Genomic DNA, 18959 nt, shown 5'->3' on the forward strand with positions numbered 1-18959 from the left:
CTAAATTCAAAGGCGAGCACATGTCAATGCTCGACCAAAAAAGAATAGTGTAGAAAGGGGTTTGGGTCGAGCACAAAATCGAAACATACCTCGAGCACGGTCGAAACATACCCCGAGCCTCAAGAAGTCAACTAAGGTGGACTTTTCAACTGACAAGAGAAGCGACTTGCCTAGATCTCTCAAAGAACAAAATTATAAGCAAAATCAGGTGTAAAAAGCATTAATTGTCATTGTTTCTTCTTTTATTTTTAGCACCAAAAGTATGACTTTTAACTTCAGAAATCGAAGACAAGAGTCACTTATTTTTTCACCTGCGTAAAGTGCTAATATAAATTATCAGGACAAAACGAACAGCATTGGAAATTTTAAACGCGTTTTTCTCAAATTGGGTTGAGATTAAACAAAATGCAAAAAAACAAGGATTGCTTGAAACTTCACTAGAGTTAATATAATGGAACATTTTCCCCGAAGCTCTCAACAAAACATTTACACCCAAAAATGGGTCATTTTAGCTTTTTTAATTAATCAAGAAATAAGCTGAAACTAATTTGTTATTTGATTAGAAAGTTATACCTAAAGAAACTTCTTACACAGTTCAGCAAAGTTTGATGAGAGTTAAATCCTGAAAAACATGTATAAGAAAAAATAGTTTTGCTTGATAGTCAAGAAATGTAATTTTTACTAAATAAAACCCAAAATCTTACCTTGAAAACAATATTTAAACAGTTTGCAGAAACTTTTGGAGATTTAACACATCTAAAACTTTGTTGGGCTGTGTAAAAAGCTTCTTTTGAAATAATTTTCTCATCAATTAGCAAAAAATGTTTCAGTGTAATTCTTATTTAAGTAGAAAAAAGCCAAAATGGCCCATTTTTGGGGTAGAATTTTGGTTGAGAATTTTGGGTGAAATGATGCAATAAATTAATTCTGGTGAAATTCTAAGCAACTTCTGTTCTCTCCATTTTTTGTCCTATCTTAATCCAAAGTGAGAAAAACGCGTTTGAAATTTCAAATTTAATTCATTTTGACTGATTAATTTAAATCAGTACTGTATATTCTACCGACTTTTGAAAAAATGCGGAAAAAATTTTCTTGAGTTGTTTTTATTCCAGTTTTGTACTCCCTTGACACTAAAATGCTGACCCCATGAGTTCTATTGTAAGAAAAAATTCACCTTCGTTTACCTCTTAGAAAACTCAGGGAGTTTACAAACTGCCAATTTAGCCATGCTATTAACTATTTTATGCGATTTTTTCTATATTAAATATTACTGCTCGCATATCAATGCAAAACCCTGAATTTTCCGGCTGCCTTTTCATTGATATCGACTCGTTGCAAACAACGAGTCGATATCAATGAAAAGGCAGCCGGAAAGTTCAGGGTTTCGCATTGATATGCGAGCAGTAATATTTAAAATATAGACACGAATGTTCAAACTATTTTTTTCAGTATCTAATTTGGCAGCACAATTTTGAATATATTTTTTACCCTCGTACAAATGTTATAAAACAGACTAACATAGATTTTCAAAATTCTCAGTCGTTGTGTTTTATCTTATCCACGGTTGTTTCCTATTGCCATATCAGCTATAAATTTGCAGGAGCAACTAGTTCTTCAAACTTTTTAAGGCATGTTTTCATATAGTTGACTTATTTATTCGTCCAATCATAGAAAAAGGTTTGGGATGCGATTTTTGCCCAGACTCATTAGGTTCACTTGTCGTAAAATTGTCTGCTAGTAGAAAAAACCAGTTAATTGCAATAAACTGGTAAAAAGAGTTAGAACGACACAAGATTGCGTTTATATCAGGGCGCCGCACATGATATTCTTACCGCACAAATACGCCAACGTTTTTACTTTAAAAAAAGATAAAAAATTTAACGAAAAATGTTCGATATAATTTTTCCTAATTATATCCCACATGCTATGTGCTCTGTAAAGAACAAATGGATGTATTTAGCGTCTCGTATTCTCATGATAAAACCAAATGAATTGCCTCAACTTGACTTAATACGTTTAATCCGCCGCCTACCAGTGTTATCAAAACGCAATATTTTGCGCGCTATTTATACCAAACTGGCCAAGCCCTATAACCCTCAAAATCAAAACCTTGCAAAAACAATCACTACTGGAAAAAAATTTAAAAATGAGCTCAAGACGACAAAAAACTCTTCGTTAACGATAAAAAAACTGAACAAAAAACCACGCCAAGCATAAACATTCCTGGATTTCTACGAAAACCGGAACAAAAGTGGAACCTTCCCAATTGCTTATGACATTCAAAAAATTGCGATAGTTTTTGCTTTTTTCAGCTTCTCTAAATAGCCTTGTTTCACTTTCATGAATGTATCAAAACTGCTTCTAAAAAATTTTCAAAAAAAGACAAACGAAACCGAAATATAGTCTTGGATCGCGACTAGGATGTCATAAGGCTTTTTTGTCCTTACTCCATTTCAAACTATTCTTTTCGGTTCGGAATATTTTTGCATATATTCTAGGTAACTCTGTGAACGAAGATGAGGTCTACTGAAGAATGTTTTCTATCAGTACGAATTGTCGACAGGCGTACATGCATGAGAAAACAAATCAAAAAACCGACAGAACAATTTTGTCGTTTAAATTTCTGTAGTAATGAACAAACAAATTAGTTTCAAATTAAAATCATATTTATATAAGAGATCACTTACACTATTGGCGATTTCTAAACAAAAGTCATATCTGAGCACTTCACAGTCTTTTTTTTACTTCACAGTATCACAAAAAAAAAAACAGATACCAGAATTAAATAAGCTTTTAGTATTCATCAAGCGGTCACTAAGCCGAGAAAAATTGGGTACACGACCAAGAAAATACTCAAATTCGTAAGGAGTTTCAGCATAGATAACTACGGTACCTAAAAGCAAAAAAGCAAGAAAATTAAACAACGTTCCGGCTAAAATTTTTACAAAACATAGTAAAGCATAAAAAATTGCTTCTACGATGAGAAAAGCTAAAAGTACAATATAACTTCCCGATGTGCCGACAAAACTTAAGCAAACAAATAATTTTCAATTTCATACATACTGAACAAAACAAGGTCAGGCCAAGGAAACAAGGAACATATGCTATAGAGTACAAAGGCATGCGCGCTACCTCTAGGCCAAGTGGGAAAAGGTTTTGATGTGGCTAAGGTTTACTAATAAAACCACCACATTTTCTTACAATTATGTAAGAAAAATTGTTTGCAAAAAAAACTCTAGTTCCCGATTACAAGTGTTACAAGTCTCTCAAGTGTAAGCAAAGTTCAATTCTAAAATGTTACAATAACAGCACAGTTCCGCATAACAAGTTTGTAAGCAAACCAAAAAAATGACAAAAGTACGAGTAATTTTTCAGCTTTTGTTTCAGTAATCGCCTCCGAAACTTGAACTTATGCTGGCACAGCAAAAAGTGTGAAACCAAAAATTATTAAACACATTCTGAACTTACTTGATTTAAAATCATTATTGAAAAAATCCAAAAAGGCCAATCACTAAATGTGTAACAAAAATAATTAATGAAGCTGCTAAATCTTTCGTTCAAAACGTTTAAGTTGCAATCAGAACCTAAACCCTTCCAAAACAAATCAAAAAAATTTTGAATTTTTTTTTCTGTCTATGAATTGATCAAAATCATTAAATAAAAAGGATAGCCGGTTGCTGTGAAAGTAGCACAGAATGTTCTGACCACGTTCATAGAAACTACAAATAAAATTCTTCAAATTAGTGCCTTTTTTGCATGTGGTGTGATAGTAAAACTATACAAACGCATAAAAATTAGTAAATTCAGCATAACTGACAACAATTGACTTCAAAAAAAATAAAAAGCAACGCATGAAAAAAAGTTTAAAAAAACATTACGAGGCCAAACTGTGCACTGGATAGGCGCACAATTTTGTGTCTGTATGTTCCTGGATCCATATACAAGTCTTTATACATGTTAAAGTTTTGTCGGAATGATCAAAGAAACTGAAAAAACAAAAGAAGAACAAAGAGAGAGTCCTTGTTGCGGAATCCGCTTACTATGCACAAAATGCACAGTTTGGCCTCGTAATGAATTTTTTTCTATTTTTTTGAACAGTGTTTAATTTTTTAAATAAGTTTTCTGGCCAGGGAAGTGCCAAATATAGCTTTCAAAACAAGCTTCTGTTTGATAAAGTCAAACATTTTTAGACTAATTGACCAATTTAGGAAGTTATTATTACTTTTTTCCGTCGATATTAGACGAAAAACCACAAATTTTAAACCGGCTTTTCTCGACATAGTGATTTTTTTGGAAATTTTTTAATGTCGACTCGAATATTATTTATCACTCAACCCAGTTTGATGATTATTGGTGGTACCTGATTTTGAGTGAAAAAAAACTAAAACACACACGAATACAAAGTTTTCCCTATTTTCAATGGTCAGAAAAAAAATACATTTTCTGGCTCAGTAGTAGCTTATTTTTTTCTTTTAAAAAAACAATACGCGCTAAATTAACCGATCAAAACTTAATTCAACCAAATGAGCGTCATCTATTTAATTAATTCTCAAAATACTTCGTGAGATTATTTTGGTAAAAATAAAGTTATTTTGGTCGACTGAGCTAAAACACAGCTTATTTTTTGAATAGAACGTCAACCATAGCAACAAGGTATTTTGAAAACTGACATCAAATAAGGCTAAATTAGTGTATTCGTCTTTGCCTTCTTCTGACTAATGACCAAATTCGAGCTATTTTACTCTTGCTTTCAAGTTCTGTAATATACAATAAAACTTACCCAAAACGGTATCCGGAACTAGAATTTCTTGGTTGTAAGAAAAATCAGTCCCGATAAATAGAAGTAGCAAAATTTTGATGGAATCTGCCATTTTAGTTAAGCCGCAGAACGTGTACAAGTTGTGCAAATAGATTAGGCTCAAGTTATTGAAAAAAGGGTTGCTTGATAGAATTTGAGCTCATATTGATAGTTGATTGCTGAAATCAGGTGTGCGATTGTTAATTAGAGTCCTTGATCCGATGATTTTTAAGGTGATTAAAATCCCCAACCAAGCGGCACTTTATGCGCACGCGCACTAGAGCTCCTCAACGGAATGATTGATTTTTTCAGGCACAGGCTGCGAAAAGTTACGACAGCTTTGTACATATGGTAACGCAATCAAATGCCTCAATTTCCATTTCGACCAAATTGATTTTCCGAGTGCTCTCCATTATTCTTTCGGTGGTGGAGTAAGACAGTAAACATTTGACAAAAAGGGGTAATTTTTAGCGTTCTCTCACCCTCAATTTATCTAGCATTGACGCCGAAGGATCTTTCGAGAGTTTTAGCAATCAAACGATGGGGTCAAAATACTGAAAATGAAGGGCATTATCATATGCTAATCAGTTCTTATCACTGAGAAATATCCTCGATTGTTTCAATGGAGAAGCAGTTTAAGTGAGTAGTGCTTTTAAAATACCTCATTTCGATATTTCAAAGTTAATTCAGATAATCAAAATCATAATAAATTTAATTTGAAATAGGAAACATTTTGTTTAAAATTTATCCAGAAAGTTTTTTTTACTTTAAGGGTGAATCGACGTTTCTAGCCCCGACTCCCGACCACTTATAAAGTAGAAAGCAAAATTTAGGCGATTCACAAATGATGCTCACCCTTTAGGAGATAAAAAAAACTTAAGTTTTTTCCTTTGTTTCGAGTAGACGCTTTTTGAAAATTAATTTAAACGGTAAGTAGCTGACTACAGTTCTACAGAGTTTATCATGTTTGATAAGTTGCAGCTCATTATTGAGTTGTCATAGAGTTATTTGCTGTTGAAGTAAGTCCATATGTATGGTTCTTCTTTGGTCGGACAATACAGCTCCTCGCCCAGAACCCAATAAGTCTTTTTGGACCCAGTTTTCTGGAACATATTGTTCCAGAGCCCCTCCCCGGCATAGTTGTGACCCTTCTTGCTGAAATGGAAACAATCAGGTGCAAAGTAGGACAAATCAGGAGTTCCGTCCTCCAAAAAGGGAGGTGCGACGTCTTGCAGGAAGGGCTGGATGACGACAGTGAAGTCTTCTCTCGTGTCGTATCTCCTGGTCTGAATGAGTTCCCATATATTGTCTCTGTAGAGTCCGTTGTACTGTTGCATAGTTATTTTACTGTAAGCGTCATCAAGCATTGCGCAGTAGCAGAAGCACTCGTGAGCTTTACTACATACAAACTGGTCCTTACCAAGAGCACTTACAACGTTGATGTTGAAAATGGTCAACAAGTTCACAAAAGTTTTGGGCAAATTTTCCTGCAGAATATCCAGAGCAGCTTGAACGTCAGCTGTGTATGCATCCGGAGTGCTTCGACTGTCGGTACAAATCTGACACAAGTTGTTTCCACCAATGAACACAGTGACCAGTTTCCAGTCATTGTCGTAATCATATTCTGGATCGTCCTGCAAGTCTTTGATTAAATTTTTGGCTTGCTGTGTCAAATTAATAGCTTTGGAGCCAGCCACGGCTTCGTCCAGAGCGGCATTTTCTTCACCCGGACCTGCGATTCCAGAAGCCCATCCTTTGATTGAGGGGTTGTAGAACTTGAGCGCATTGGGGAGCGAAAAATGCTGTTTAACATTGTCGTTGTTGTTGGAGTTGAAAGGAGATTCGTCGTAGTACCCCCCGCTGCTGAACGAGAGCCCTCGGTAGTTGTTCACCACTCCATAAATGGTCGTAGCACCGGCGCCATTAGCCGCAGTCAGAGAATCGCCAAGCGCCGCCACAATTTTTACGTCACCGGGTCTCAGTGCATGGGCGGAAGTTGGGATTGTTTCTGATGGCTCGATATACTCACAAGTGAAGTCATTTGTGTACGACTGCTTTTGCTGCTCTGTCAACTCCGGAGGCTGAAGATGAGCGGGATTTACGTGCACAAGCGATGAGAAAAAATTGTTGCTGGGGTCTATGCAACTAATGGCATGAGTCACTTCAAATCTCACCAGAAGGGGAGAAAAGCAAAAGCCCAGGATGAGAAACTTCATTGTTGACATCTCGGTTACTGAGTTGTATTTAAATTGGCTACTAAAATGAACGATGCTCCCCAATATTTGCTCATTGGGCCAAATTAAGAAGTTTTGATATTTGAAGAATTTCCAACCACTTGATCGAAAGTATGAAAAACATTTTTCCACAAAAGGGCAGTCGTCGAGCAAAATCTTGGCACTCCTTTAACATTATTCTTTACAATTTACATCTGTTTGCTTGTTTGTCCACAATTCCAATGCCATCGATTATTTGAATAGAATTGCCGTAGTGCTAAAATTTTCAGTGTTTACATTTGGATAATATGCCGTCAAAACTATTTTGGAAGTTCAGACTAAGACAACTAAGGACGTTTGAGACAGAAATGAGTTTGAAGGGTGTCAGATGATAGCCTCAATCGGATGATCTTTGAAGCCTCTTCCTAAATTAGCTAAGCAACCTCCACAAATCTAGTCTAATATTTTATCAGCGCCAAGGAAAATATTTGGGAATCGAGCAGTTAAGCGGCTGATGTTTATTGCCGGCAAGGGGTGGTTAATTTTTCTCAAACTAATATTGGAATAATCGAGCTATAGCACTAAGCTGACACTCCCCACACAAGGTTAAATCGCAATCCGGAACTCCCTGAAGGTCCCAAAATGTGTAGATCTGCTGGTCAAAGAATGGGCAAAGATGCTAATCCCAGAAAATTGCTAATCTAAAAAAAAACATGTCAATCCATTAAATAACACTAAAAAAAATTTGTGATCAACGCGAGGCAAAGTAGGTTTAAAACGTCCAAATAGAATAGACAAAAGATTGAGTGTTTTCTATTGGTATATTTCATATCACGAACAAACTCCGGTCGAAAACTTTCTTTTGATGATCGAGCAGATAATTCATCAAAACCAAAACACCAAAACATGTAGTTATCCCTAAAAATTATCCATTTTCATATTACCAACAAATTAAAACTTTTTGGGGTTTAATTAGCAGTTGTGCTAGAAAATTGAAAACTATGGGTCTAAATAATAAAAAACTGATATTTTAGTCTTTTTGTCCACCATAGTGAAACGGTTATGTATCCGCCTCTTACTTCTTGCTTGAGTGTGAGCCAACATTACCTAGTCCAGAAAGAAGCAATTTTTGAGCGGAAGAGCGTAAGCGGTTCTCCTTGAAGAGCTGAACAGCTCGTACTTTGTTCTGGATAAATTGTCTTAACTTAATATAATTATTTTCTGTTACCATTTTCTATTTCCAGTATGGTTTGTACACTGAGAACTTTTTTCAACACAGAGGCGAAGCGGAACTTCTCGGCATTTGCGATAAAATACAATCATAAAAAAGCATGAGCCGAAAAAAAAAATTAAGTGATGAAAAAAACTAGGTGAACCAAAAGTTTCGTATGTCTCGATGAGCTCAGAATTGATTGTATTAGGGCTCAGCTAAGGGCTCACCCTAGGGCTCAGCTAAGGCTGGAGAAAGTATTTGATATCTTTTGAATCTGTTATACTGATGCGGGACGAAATGCGTATATTCAAAAATTAGACTTTGCCCAAAACCTTAGTTGTTTTTCAGATTTTAGAATTTTCCAAAAGACCTAGCCTTCTTCTCACAAACAATTAAGGAGTAGCCATTTCTGCGGGAGAAATTCGCACAACCGCTTCTTTTGATTGAAATTTTTATTTCAGTTTTGATAGGGTAGCTTTTTAAAAAAATTCAAAAAGTTTCTATAAAATAGTCAAAATTCAAAAATCAGTAACTCAGTGGCCGGTATAGTAGGGAAAATTCCCAAAATTATCTTTTTCGATTGAACACTTTACCTGAGAAATGGCAAGTAATTTTCAAGTCAGGTAGAAAAAATTTCCAAAAAACGGTCCAATTTTCAAAACTTTTACTTGTTTAAAGACCCTAACTTTCTTCTAGAAGAAACTGGGCGTAGCAAATTATAAAGATAAGCTTCCAACAAACTGTTCAGTTGATTAGACTTATGATATCAGTTTTTGACAGGATATTTATCGAAAAAAGACCAAAAAACGGTCAACAAGTCAAAGAATTGACGTTTCAGAGGCTCATTGCTTCTTCTTTTAAACAAGTTGGGCGTAGCCGTTTAGGTAGAAGAAATTCACCCAATCTGTTATTTCGATTGAACGCAAAAACCTAGGTTTGGCCGGGTAGTTCTCGAGAAAAGTCGAAAAGTTTCAAAAACTGTCCAAAAATCAAAATTTTGACTTTTCCGAGGGCCCTAATTTTTTGTACAAAAAGTTTGGGCGTAATCGCACATACAAAAAAAAACTGAGTGAACCAAAATTTTTATGTGCCTCAATAAGAGACAACTCGAGTCTCAGCTAAAATCGGTGGTACGTGTTTGATATTTTTTGATTTTGATTTACTGATGCGGGACGAAATGCATAATTTCAAAAGTTGGACTTCGCACAAAGACTTAGTTGTTTCTCTGATAAAATAGGTGAGAAGAATGAAAATTTTGCTGAGATAATGGATTGTTTTCAAAGACATGACATTTTGCCAACAAAAAACTAAAGAGTCGTCAATTCAACCTGAAAAAATTTTGAAATTGGTTCTTTCGATTGAAATTTTGGTCACAGATTTGATAAGTTGGTCACAGATTTGATAAGTTAAGAAAATTGAAAAAGATTTTAAAAACAAAACAAAAAAAACGAAAATTTTCGGATATTCATAAACTTTTGCTGCCAAAAGCAAGTAGTTTTCGCTTCAGTAGAGACGATTCCAAAATTTTGGTTTCTCGATCGGACACATAACTTGAGATTCGGCATGGTAGTTTTCGAGTGAAGTCAGAAAATTTCCATAAACCGGTCTAAGTTTCAAGGCATTTATCAATAAGAGAATTGATTTTTCGGAAGGCGATTGCTCTTTGTAAAAAGTTGCTAACTCAAGGGAGTTCCTTGCTACCCAATATTTTTTAGGCCAGTATTATTAGATTAGGGAGGTCAGATTTCGAAAAAAAAATTTGGAGGTCAGATTTCGAAAAACAAATCCAGAATTTCGAAAAACGGTTAAAAACATCAAAATTTTGCCTATCGCGGGGGCCATGACTTTATGTGTAAAAAAATTTGGATGTAGTTGCTCCTGCAGAGATGCTTTTTAAAAGTCATTTTTCACTGACAATAATATCTCAGATTCAGAAACGTAGGTTTTGAAACGACAAAAAAATTTTAAAATGTGGGTCAAAAATTGCCCCAACAAATGTCTATGAAGGCTGTAGATCGAGGAGTAAAATAAAAAGACCAGAGTATGCAGACACACAGAGGGATGGACAGTTTTTCACTGATAACTCTCTTTATTGAAAAACGGTAGAATTATTTCTGCGAAAAATTAAGATATTTGCGAAAGTAGAAAGAACTTTCCAAAGTGTCAAAAAATATTCCAAAAAAGAATATTCCGAAGATGAATATAACAAAAAAAACAACCCAACTTATTTAATATTCAAGTTTTTATCAAATAGGACTTCTACGCAAGCAAGAAAAAAGTTTGAATTTGAAATTAGCAATACACAAAATTCCGAAGCGTAAACAAAGCCGACAAACTTTCAGATGGCATTGGTTGATCAGAAAAAAAACTGACTTCATAATAAGCTTTACAAACATTCCCAACCCCCTCAAACTATAATACACTCCACCTGAAACCACCATGATACTTATTTATAGCACAAAATGGTGATAAGGCAATTAAGCCGACAAAACTTGAGTAGTTAAACGAAAGACTGTCAAATCAAATTTTTCGGAATAGTTTTCCAATTCTATACAAACTGGAAAACACTAGGGGCTTAGTTAAAAGTGGAATTACTTGTTTAAAATTTGAACTTTTGCGATGATGCGGGATGAAATAGATAACTTTAAAAATTGAACTCCAACTAAAACGTTAATTGTTTATCTAACGAAATATTAATGAAAATTTTTGAGAAGTTGAAAATTTAGAAAAAAAAACAGTTTTCCTGCAAATTTTAACGCGTAGCCGCTTATGCGCAGAGACTTCACACATTCCGTCGTCTCGATTACACAATTGATAACAGATTCGGCGAAGTAGTTTTCGAGAAGTGTCAAAGAGTTTCAAAAAACGAACTAGAAATTAAAACATTGACTTTTCTGAGGGCCATAGTTTTTTTGAAGGCCAAAAAATTTGGACTTCGCTGTTCACTCTGGGCAGCTTCTCTCAGCACTTTCTCTTTATTGAAACCAAAATCTCAGATTTAGAAGGATAGCTTAGGAGAAAATTCAAAAAGTTGCAAAATCGGTCAAATAATCTAGCATTTGATTTTTTCGAGGACCCTAACTTTTTAATGGAAAAAAATTGAACGTATCGGCTAAAGCAAGAGAGTTTCAAACAACCTGTTTTTTCGATTGAACGTAAAACTTCTGTCTTGGGAGGGTGATTTTGATCAAATTTGATTTTTCCAAAAATGACTTTTCCAAGTACGACAATTTTATAAAGAACAATAGGACGTTGCCATTCATTCTGGGGAGCTTCTCATAAGCCTTTCTTTTGATTGAACCCAAAATTTCAGACTCGGAAGGGCAATTTTCGAGAAAATTCAATAAGTTTAAAAAACAGTCAATTAATTTAACATTTCAATTTTGCGAAGACTCTAACTTTTTGAGGAACCAAATTGAACGTAGCCGCTAATGCATGGGAGCTTAGCACAAGCTGAGGTTTCGATTGAGGGAGGGTGGTTTCAGAGAAATTATCCGAGGGCCATAACTTTTTGTGGAAAAAACTTTAAGCGCACGTGCTGATACAGGGGAGAGTCCCATTGAACCCAAGTTTTTGAAGGCTGTAAAAGTGGTTCCAGAGTCATTTTTGAAGGCTGTAAAATGTGTGTTAAGGTGTTACATAAACCAGTGTATTGTGCAGGCGACACACAAGGAAGTGAGCTGACTTTTCATAGGTACCACTTAATTGAAATTTTTCAGACTAGTTTCTAAGAAAAACTGAAGTTTTCGAAAAAAGCGAAAATTTTTTTCAAAGCGTCTCAAAAAAACGATCACAATAATTTTTTATATAACCTGTTTTATCAAACAAAAACAAGGAACAAGATCCCGCCGATGTCGAACCGCAGATTATAGGTTGTCAAGGCGACGGCGTTACCTCTCGACTTCTAGATCAAGCGCAAAATCCGAAAAACTATTTAGATTCAGTAATAAAGCAAGTGGCAAGATTTTAAGAATCATTGTCACGGGAAACACTTCAAGTTTTCGATTACAAGACACTTGCTTTCGCAAGTGTAATGAATCAATTAAATAACACAATTTATCCACAAGAGAAAAGACCAAAATACGAGCTGTTCATCTCATCACAGAAAACCACTGTTCTACAAATAAAGCTTCAAATTTCAGGACTAATACAGTGCTGATTTAAATTATCCGGACTAAACGAACAAAACTTGAATTTTTAAACGCGTTTTTCTCAAATTGGGTTAATATTAGACAAAAAGTGAAGAGAACAAAAGTTGCTTAGAATTTCACCAGAATTTGGAGATTTAACCCTTCTTAAACTTTGTTGAGCTGCGTAAGAGGCTTCCTGTGGTATAATTTTTTCATCAATTAACAAAGTAGTTTCCGAGTAATTTTTGATTAATTGAAAAAAACCAAAATGACCCATTTTTGGGGTAAATTTTTTGTTGAGAATTTCGGAGATATTAATATTAATTCTGGTGAAATTCTAAGCAACTTTTGTTCTCTTCACTTTTTGTCTAATCTTAACCCAATTTGAGAAAAACGAGTTTGAAAATTCAAGTTTTGTTCGTTTTGTCCGGATAATTTAAATCAGCACTGTAGTTCTGAACATTAAAAATGGAGGGCAATTTTGGATTCGGATATTTTTTAGTTTTTTCTTTTTAATTTCCATGCAAAATCAGGTATCCCAAACAATCATTGGAATGATTCGATTGATATATCATGTTAAGGCCCTTTCGGACTTGATTCAAAGGATGTTAGAAAAGTTTCAAAAAACTTCCACTATCGAGAAAAACTTGTTCAATTTTTGATTTCAGATCTATACTTGGACAAATAAAGCGAGCGAGCAGGCTCACAAATGCTTGTTTGTGCATAAACTTAAGCCGTGATATTTTTTATTTTATTTGTTTTCTCAGTCAATTCTCTTCGAAAAATGTTGTCCAATTTGTCTATTTTACTATGACTTTCGAATATGCCTAAATTTGAGCTTTTCGTTCAGATCCTTTTATTTATAGGCCGATATTTTTTGAAAAAAAAAACATTTCTAATTTAAAAAAACAGTTACTAGTCATTGGAACCCACGACCTTCGTCGACCAAGACGTAATCTTTACCGCCAGACTAAGTTCCGGACACGCATATACGTTTGTATTCATTTTGAACCAAGATACAAGTGATTCTGTTACATAAAATGTTAACTAAAAAAAGTCTATGTTCCGGTTTGATAGCGGTTGAAACTATCAGGCATCATTTTACAAGCTTCATAAAAAAACGAATACAAAAGTTTTATTTTCTGATTGAACACTAAATTTCTATGATAAAAAACTCAAAACTTAAAAAAAAAATTAGGCTTCACGATAAGCTGCAATTGCAGGAATTTTTAATTGTCCAAGTGTGTTGGGTTTGACTAAACCTAATTTTAGTCTCAACTTTTATAGTCTAAATAACTATTTCTTAAGACACATTAGTTTGGCTATAGTACCAATTTATATAAATAACTATTGGAAATAATTTGACTTAAGTATTTTACCCATTTTTTTGAAATTAGCAAAACCTATCACAATGTATAAAGCAGGAAGACTTTCTGGTTCAAAAATTATCTGCCCATTTCTTTCCTTCCCATTATTGGTAAACTGTTAGAAAAACTCATGTATAGTAGAATTTTAAGTTACTGTAATAGGTTCAGTTTGTGTGTTAAAGATCAAATTGGTTTTCGAAACCGGAAGTGAACAACCGATGCGATAGTTTTATTAATAGAAAAGATAAGAAAAAAATTTCACAACCAATCAGTCCTGACTTAAGAAAAAACTCTTATGACTGAGTGTTTGTCTGTTCGCCTTAAGAAGGCGTTTGACACAGTAGATCATGATTTTTTGCTTTCATAATTGCAATGCGTACAACTCGAGAGGTCCTACGTTGCAGTTAATTGAATCTAATACAAGTGACCACAAGCAGTTTTCAAAAAGTAATCAAGCAAAGTCTTGTTTGAGAAGTATTGCATTCCATGTCTCACAGGGATTGGTTCTCAGGCTGCTTTTTATAAACTTTTATAAGCAATATAGCAGTCAACTTAGAATACTCGAAGACTGTTCTGTATGCAGATGATACTTCAATTAGCACAACTACAGATTAAAATAGCATTAATGGAGCGCCAACAAAAAGCGTTAAGGACAACTGAAAAAAGGTTAAATAATAACAAGCTTACCATTAGACAAAATAAGACAATGTACTTCCAAAAACATCAAAATTTTCACAAGTGAAATTTAAAAACTAAATAATGATTTTAGAAAAGTTTTTGTTTCCATAAATTGATCGAGGACAAAAATTTGATCTTCGCAGAGCACAAAAACTATTAGATAAAAACTCGCAAAAAGCTGTGAAATTTTTTCCAGATTGACAATTTTTTCAACCAAACAGCTAGTCTAATTATATAAACTTATTGCACAATTACCTTTTCAGCACGACATTTTGTAGTGAGGATCTACAAACAAATTAAAAATGATTAACAAGAACAAAAGAAAATTTTTATGCATAGTCATGTTCAGAATCCAGAAAGTTCAGTCATTAACAGATCTTGAGTTAAAAACAAACTATTCTCCTAAAAGAACTTCATTTATGTGTTATGCTGAGCTTTACACCAATTGCAACTCATTTCGAAGTAAACAGTTTCAACCACTCTATTTTGGAAAGCTACACCATAGACAACGAAGAACTAGTTAAAACAATATCTTTGATATTCAATTATTTTCAATTGTTTCGTTTTTTTTCCTGTTGCCTTTTTTCCGTTTTGTTTTGACACACCTGTTTAATTTCAGCGAGTCATTTTAATGATTTTTTTTATTTAAAAGTTGTTTATGAGACATTGTTGTTCTCAGATTATGTAGAGTAAAATAGTCGCTCATTTCTCCGCTCAGAGACACCTGAAAACGGATCTGTAGATCCAATGGTGATCTCCCAGGCAGTTGTTAATACATTAGGGTGTCTTTTTTGGAACTTATTATTATGATTATTGTTAGATAATTTACATTCAATCTGATCGCTGAGGCTTATCGAGAAAGCGCGATTTGATTCAAATGTCACCAGCAGTTCATCAGAGGCCTTTTCTGCCAACGTAACACGTAGCATTACCCAGTGTTTCTCTCAGCAAACATTTTGGTTGCTAATTTGTTAGGGATCCATTGACATAATTGTATTGCTCTTGCAGTTCAGGTGTCGGCAGCCACTGGACTTAAAAGTGATCAACATATATCTCAAATGTAGTAACCGGTAGACTTCTGTTGTTTGCAATCACCTTGTGTCGATGGGAGAGGAGGAAGGGAAGTTGTGTTCAACAAGTCCATTGATGTAGTTTATAAAGCTCGTCACTGAAAAATGGACTTTCCAAAAGTCGCATTTAGCGGTTTATGCCACGAAACTTTCTGAGCGGTGATCCCATGATGTCATGGATTTTAATGCCTTATTGAGTTAACTTGATTCTGTAGTGGGCAATTAGGCAACCTGCTCACCTTCAAAAACATGCTTTTGGCATGCCATCTCGCTCAATAATGGCCATTGTCGGAGGAGCACGTTTTGCATAATCAGAAAAAAATATCAAAAAATTACATGCAAAACTCAGCAACAAATCACAAGGCTGATATAGCTCTAGCAATTATGATAACACCCCCTTCAATGAAAATCAGCCTAGAATTTGGATGCTCAACAAAGGAGCACGTTTCACATAATCAGAAAACTTTTACTATCAAAAAATCACACGCGGAACTCTGCAACAAAGCCATCCAGCCTTCCGATAACATATTTCGGTACGCCTAATTTTTTAAAAGAAAAATCAAACTCTGAAGTTGCCTGTAAGCTGCAACGAAAATTTTTTGAAACATCTGAACTAAATTTTGGCACTTTAAAATGTTCAGTTATGCATTAAATTGTTTGATCAAATGCAAATCTTTAAAGCCAGTACAAAAAAATCGTTAAGAAATACTTCATAACTCATATCATTCATCAATTTGATTTTAAAACAGAATGATTAAAATTTTGTACATATTCATTTTCAGAATTTTATTTAAAAAAACTATAATCTAAACAAAAAAAATTTCAACAATTTCCCAACAGACAAAAATGTTTGATGTTATTTTTTGATTAACTAGCGCGAAAAGAGAAAACTGACCCAATAGGTTACATTTCTTGCTGGAGAAATTCATACAAAGACGAAGCTGAGCTTCACAAACACTAGCGAGAACAGGACAAGCAGCTCTATGAAAGCAAAAAAAAAATAAAAAAGCCTCGAATTAGTAAAATTCGGCTACGTCTCGAATTCGAAACTACGACCTTGAATTTATTAGTCTCACGCAATAACCACTCAGCCACGGACGCTTAATTAGTGACAAACACTAGCCACAAAAAAGCAGAGAACAGATGCTATTTCCAAGAAAACAGATGCTGATTTCCATTGCTACAATACAGTGAAAGTTCCATATAAGTGAATACTTTCAATGAACACTTTTAATACACTAACGCTCACAATCTCGCAAGAAAAAACAGCCAACAGACAGTTGGAAACATTTCAATCCTTTCAAGGAGACGGGGAAAAATGAGCAACTTTTTTTGGAAAGATGTTCAAGCTTGAGGTTTTAAGAATAAAATATCACTTTAAAAACATTTTTGATAATAATTTTTTGGATTAAAACTAATCCAATTAATTCAACAGGTCAGTTGTTTAGTCCGCAAGGAAAACAGCAAATCAAAATCCAATTTCGGAACAAAAAGTCAATCACGCTCGTTAGTAATACCTTTTCAATATCATGACGTAGAACAAAACAACACGAAATTCCACAGGCTCAGATGACTCGAAGTAGTCCAGCACAATTCTCAAACTTAGGATAGACTTCAGAAACCTCGCTACACCCCTTTCTTTTTTTATAATTTGGTTTGCAAAAACATAGCCAAATGACAGTTGGAGAAGGGTAACGAACGCAAGAAAACTGAAATAAAAAATTAACTTATTTTGTTTCAAAAACCTTCAAATTTGACTTTCGAAAAAAAAAACAGATGGTCTTAGAGCTGCGTGAATTTGTAGGAAATTTATTGATGGACTTTTTTTGTTAAAATTAACTCATTTTGAAAAAAACTGGATCAATAGGTGAAACTTTTATATCGCTGGGTAATCTGATAACTAATTTCCATTTTCGAAATCAGAAGTCAATCACGTTTTCGTGACCTCAACACTTTTCCTGTTCCATAAGGGAGTTTGCCTTCTTTTTAACAATGGAAATGCTTTCAACTTAGAGATTCAGTAGTCAAACCACGAAAATCAAAATTGAGCGTGAACAAATTTAGATTTTTTCCTGAAAAAGTCAGTCAAACAGCAAAAAATTAAAATTGAGCGTTAACAAAAACTTTAGACTTTTTCCTGAAAAAAAACTTAACAAAATCACCAAGACCTATACAAGAGTACTCATTACGTTCCTTACTCTTAATGATGCAGGGAGTGAAGTACTTATTTTAACTTCTACTGTCAGACACAATCATTTCGGAAGCCGCGAAAAACATATATTTGAACTTGTGGTTTGAAATCGTTATCAAAAAAGTTTTAGATAAAGAAAACAACTGAGTGAAGGGACAGACTAATAAAAAATTGAGTGACCCCCAAAATGTTTCCTTTTCATAAATCTGTGCATGAATTTTGAAAATTATGTATTCCTGCGCTCGAGCTACCATCTTGGAATTCTTAAAACAGTCATTCATTTAAACCAGAGTGATCTGCTTAGGTACAAGCAAGATTCAACAGTCGTGCCAATAACATAAAAATTTTGAGCGCGAATTTTATTGATTTAAGGATTTTCTGGAAACAAAAACGAAAGCGTGTCTCCAAATCCTTCGGTAAAATTTCAAACTTACTCCTCAATACTTGTCGGAAACCTTTTGTAACAGAAACAAATACAAAAATGAAACTGTAGTAAACAAATACCATCAAAACATGGCAAAAAGGAGCTAATAAAAACATGGCAACGCTGGAAAACCGAAAAATCTATTTCAAGTTTTTTTAGAACTAAAAGGTGCTTCCCTGTGTGAAAAGGCGCGACTTGAGCAAACAGCAGAGTCGCTCTGAAACGGTTAAAACGAAAAAAAAGCCCAAAGACAATTGCCCTTAAATCTATTCAAAATTCAAGAACAATTTATGATTCACATTTTTTAAAATAAAATCTAAATACAAGTTTTCATAGCAAAAAAATCTCAAATTTAATTGTATTTTTCTCCACTTTCGAAATAAGAAAAACTTTTTAGTTCGATGTTCGATAAAGAAGTTAACTTCCCTTTTAACAAAAGGATTTAATAGATCAGAAGTTAACCCACCGAAAATTAAATTTGAGCGTGAACAAAATTTTAGAGTTTTCCTGAAAAAAAATCCTCACTTCCAATATAAGAGTCTTCACTTTGTTTCTCAACTCTCATTACTTAAAAGAGATTAAAACAAGGCTTGAAAAGATTTGTGACGGAATAAACCGCCGACTTGCAGATTAAGTGTCTCCCTTCCTTGCATCTGCTCCACGGTCGCTTGACCATAGATAAACAGTAGCCGCCAATAAAGCAGAGGGTATAAAATGCCAATGATACATAGCAAAAATGCCCCCAAATGAGCCTATTTATTAGCGACTTGAGCCACCAGAAAAAATATATTCCTGATAGAACACTCCGTTCGCAAAGTTACTGGTGTAAGCAGCAATACGCGATATAAGATTAAGTGCTCATATCATGAATATTA

General features: G+C 34.3%; 2 protein-coding genes across 2 annotated transcripts in view; both read right to left on the minus strand.

Annotated features, from left to right (window-relative positions):
- LOC134846835 (glutamate receptor 4-like) overlaps positions 1–4971 on the minus strand; it is a gene marked incomplete in the record, with an annotated part of 14036 nt that extends 9065 nt beyond the window's left edge. Inside the window, 1 exon segment of the mRNA XM_063864231.1 lies at positions 4781–4971. Coding sequence (XP_063720301.1) covers positions 4781–4871 — 91 coding nt within the window.
- Positions 4972–5529: 558 nt separating this feature from the next.
- On the minus strand, positions 5530–7239 carry LOC134845945 (phospholipase B1, membrane-associated-like). The gene has a single exon (XM_063863082.1). The coding sequence runs from the start codon at positions 7021–7023 to the stop codon at positions 5803–5805; it is 1221 nt and encodes a 406-aa protein (XP_063719152.1). The 5' UTR covers positions 7024–7239; the 3' UTR covers positions 5530–5802.
- Between the last annotated feature and the right edge of the window lie 11720 nt (positions 7240–18959).

The sequence above is a fragment of the Symsagittifera roscoffensis genome, chromosome 5 (genome assembly GCF_963678635.1).
Source record: "Symsagittifera roscoffensis chromosome 5, txSymRosc1.1, whole genome shotgun sequence".
NCBI lineage: Eukaryota > Metazoa > Xenacoelomorpha > Acoela > Convolutidae > Symsagittifera > Symsagittifera roscoffensis.

Bases quoted from the DNA above. Each gene is read 5' to 3' on its own strand.
- LOC134845945 (XM_063863082.1), bottom strand. From the start codon at position 7,023: ATGTCAACAATGAAGTTTCTCATCCTGGGCTTTTGCTTTTCTCCCCTT.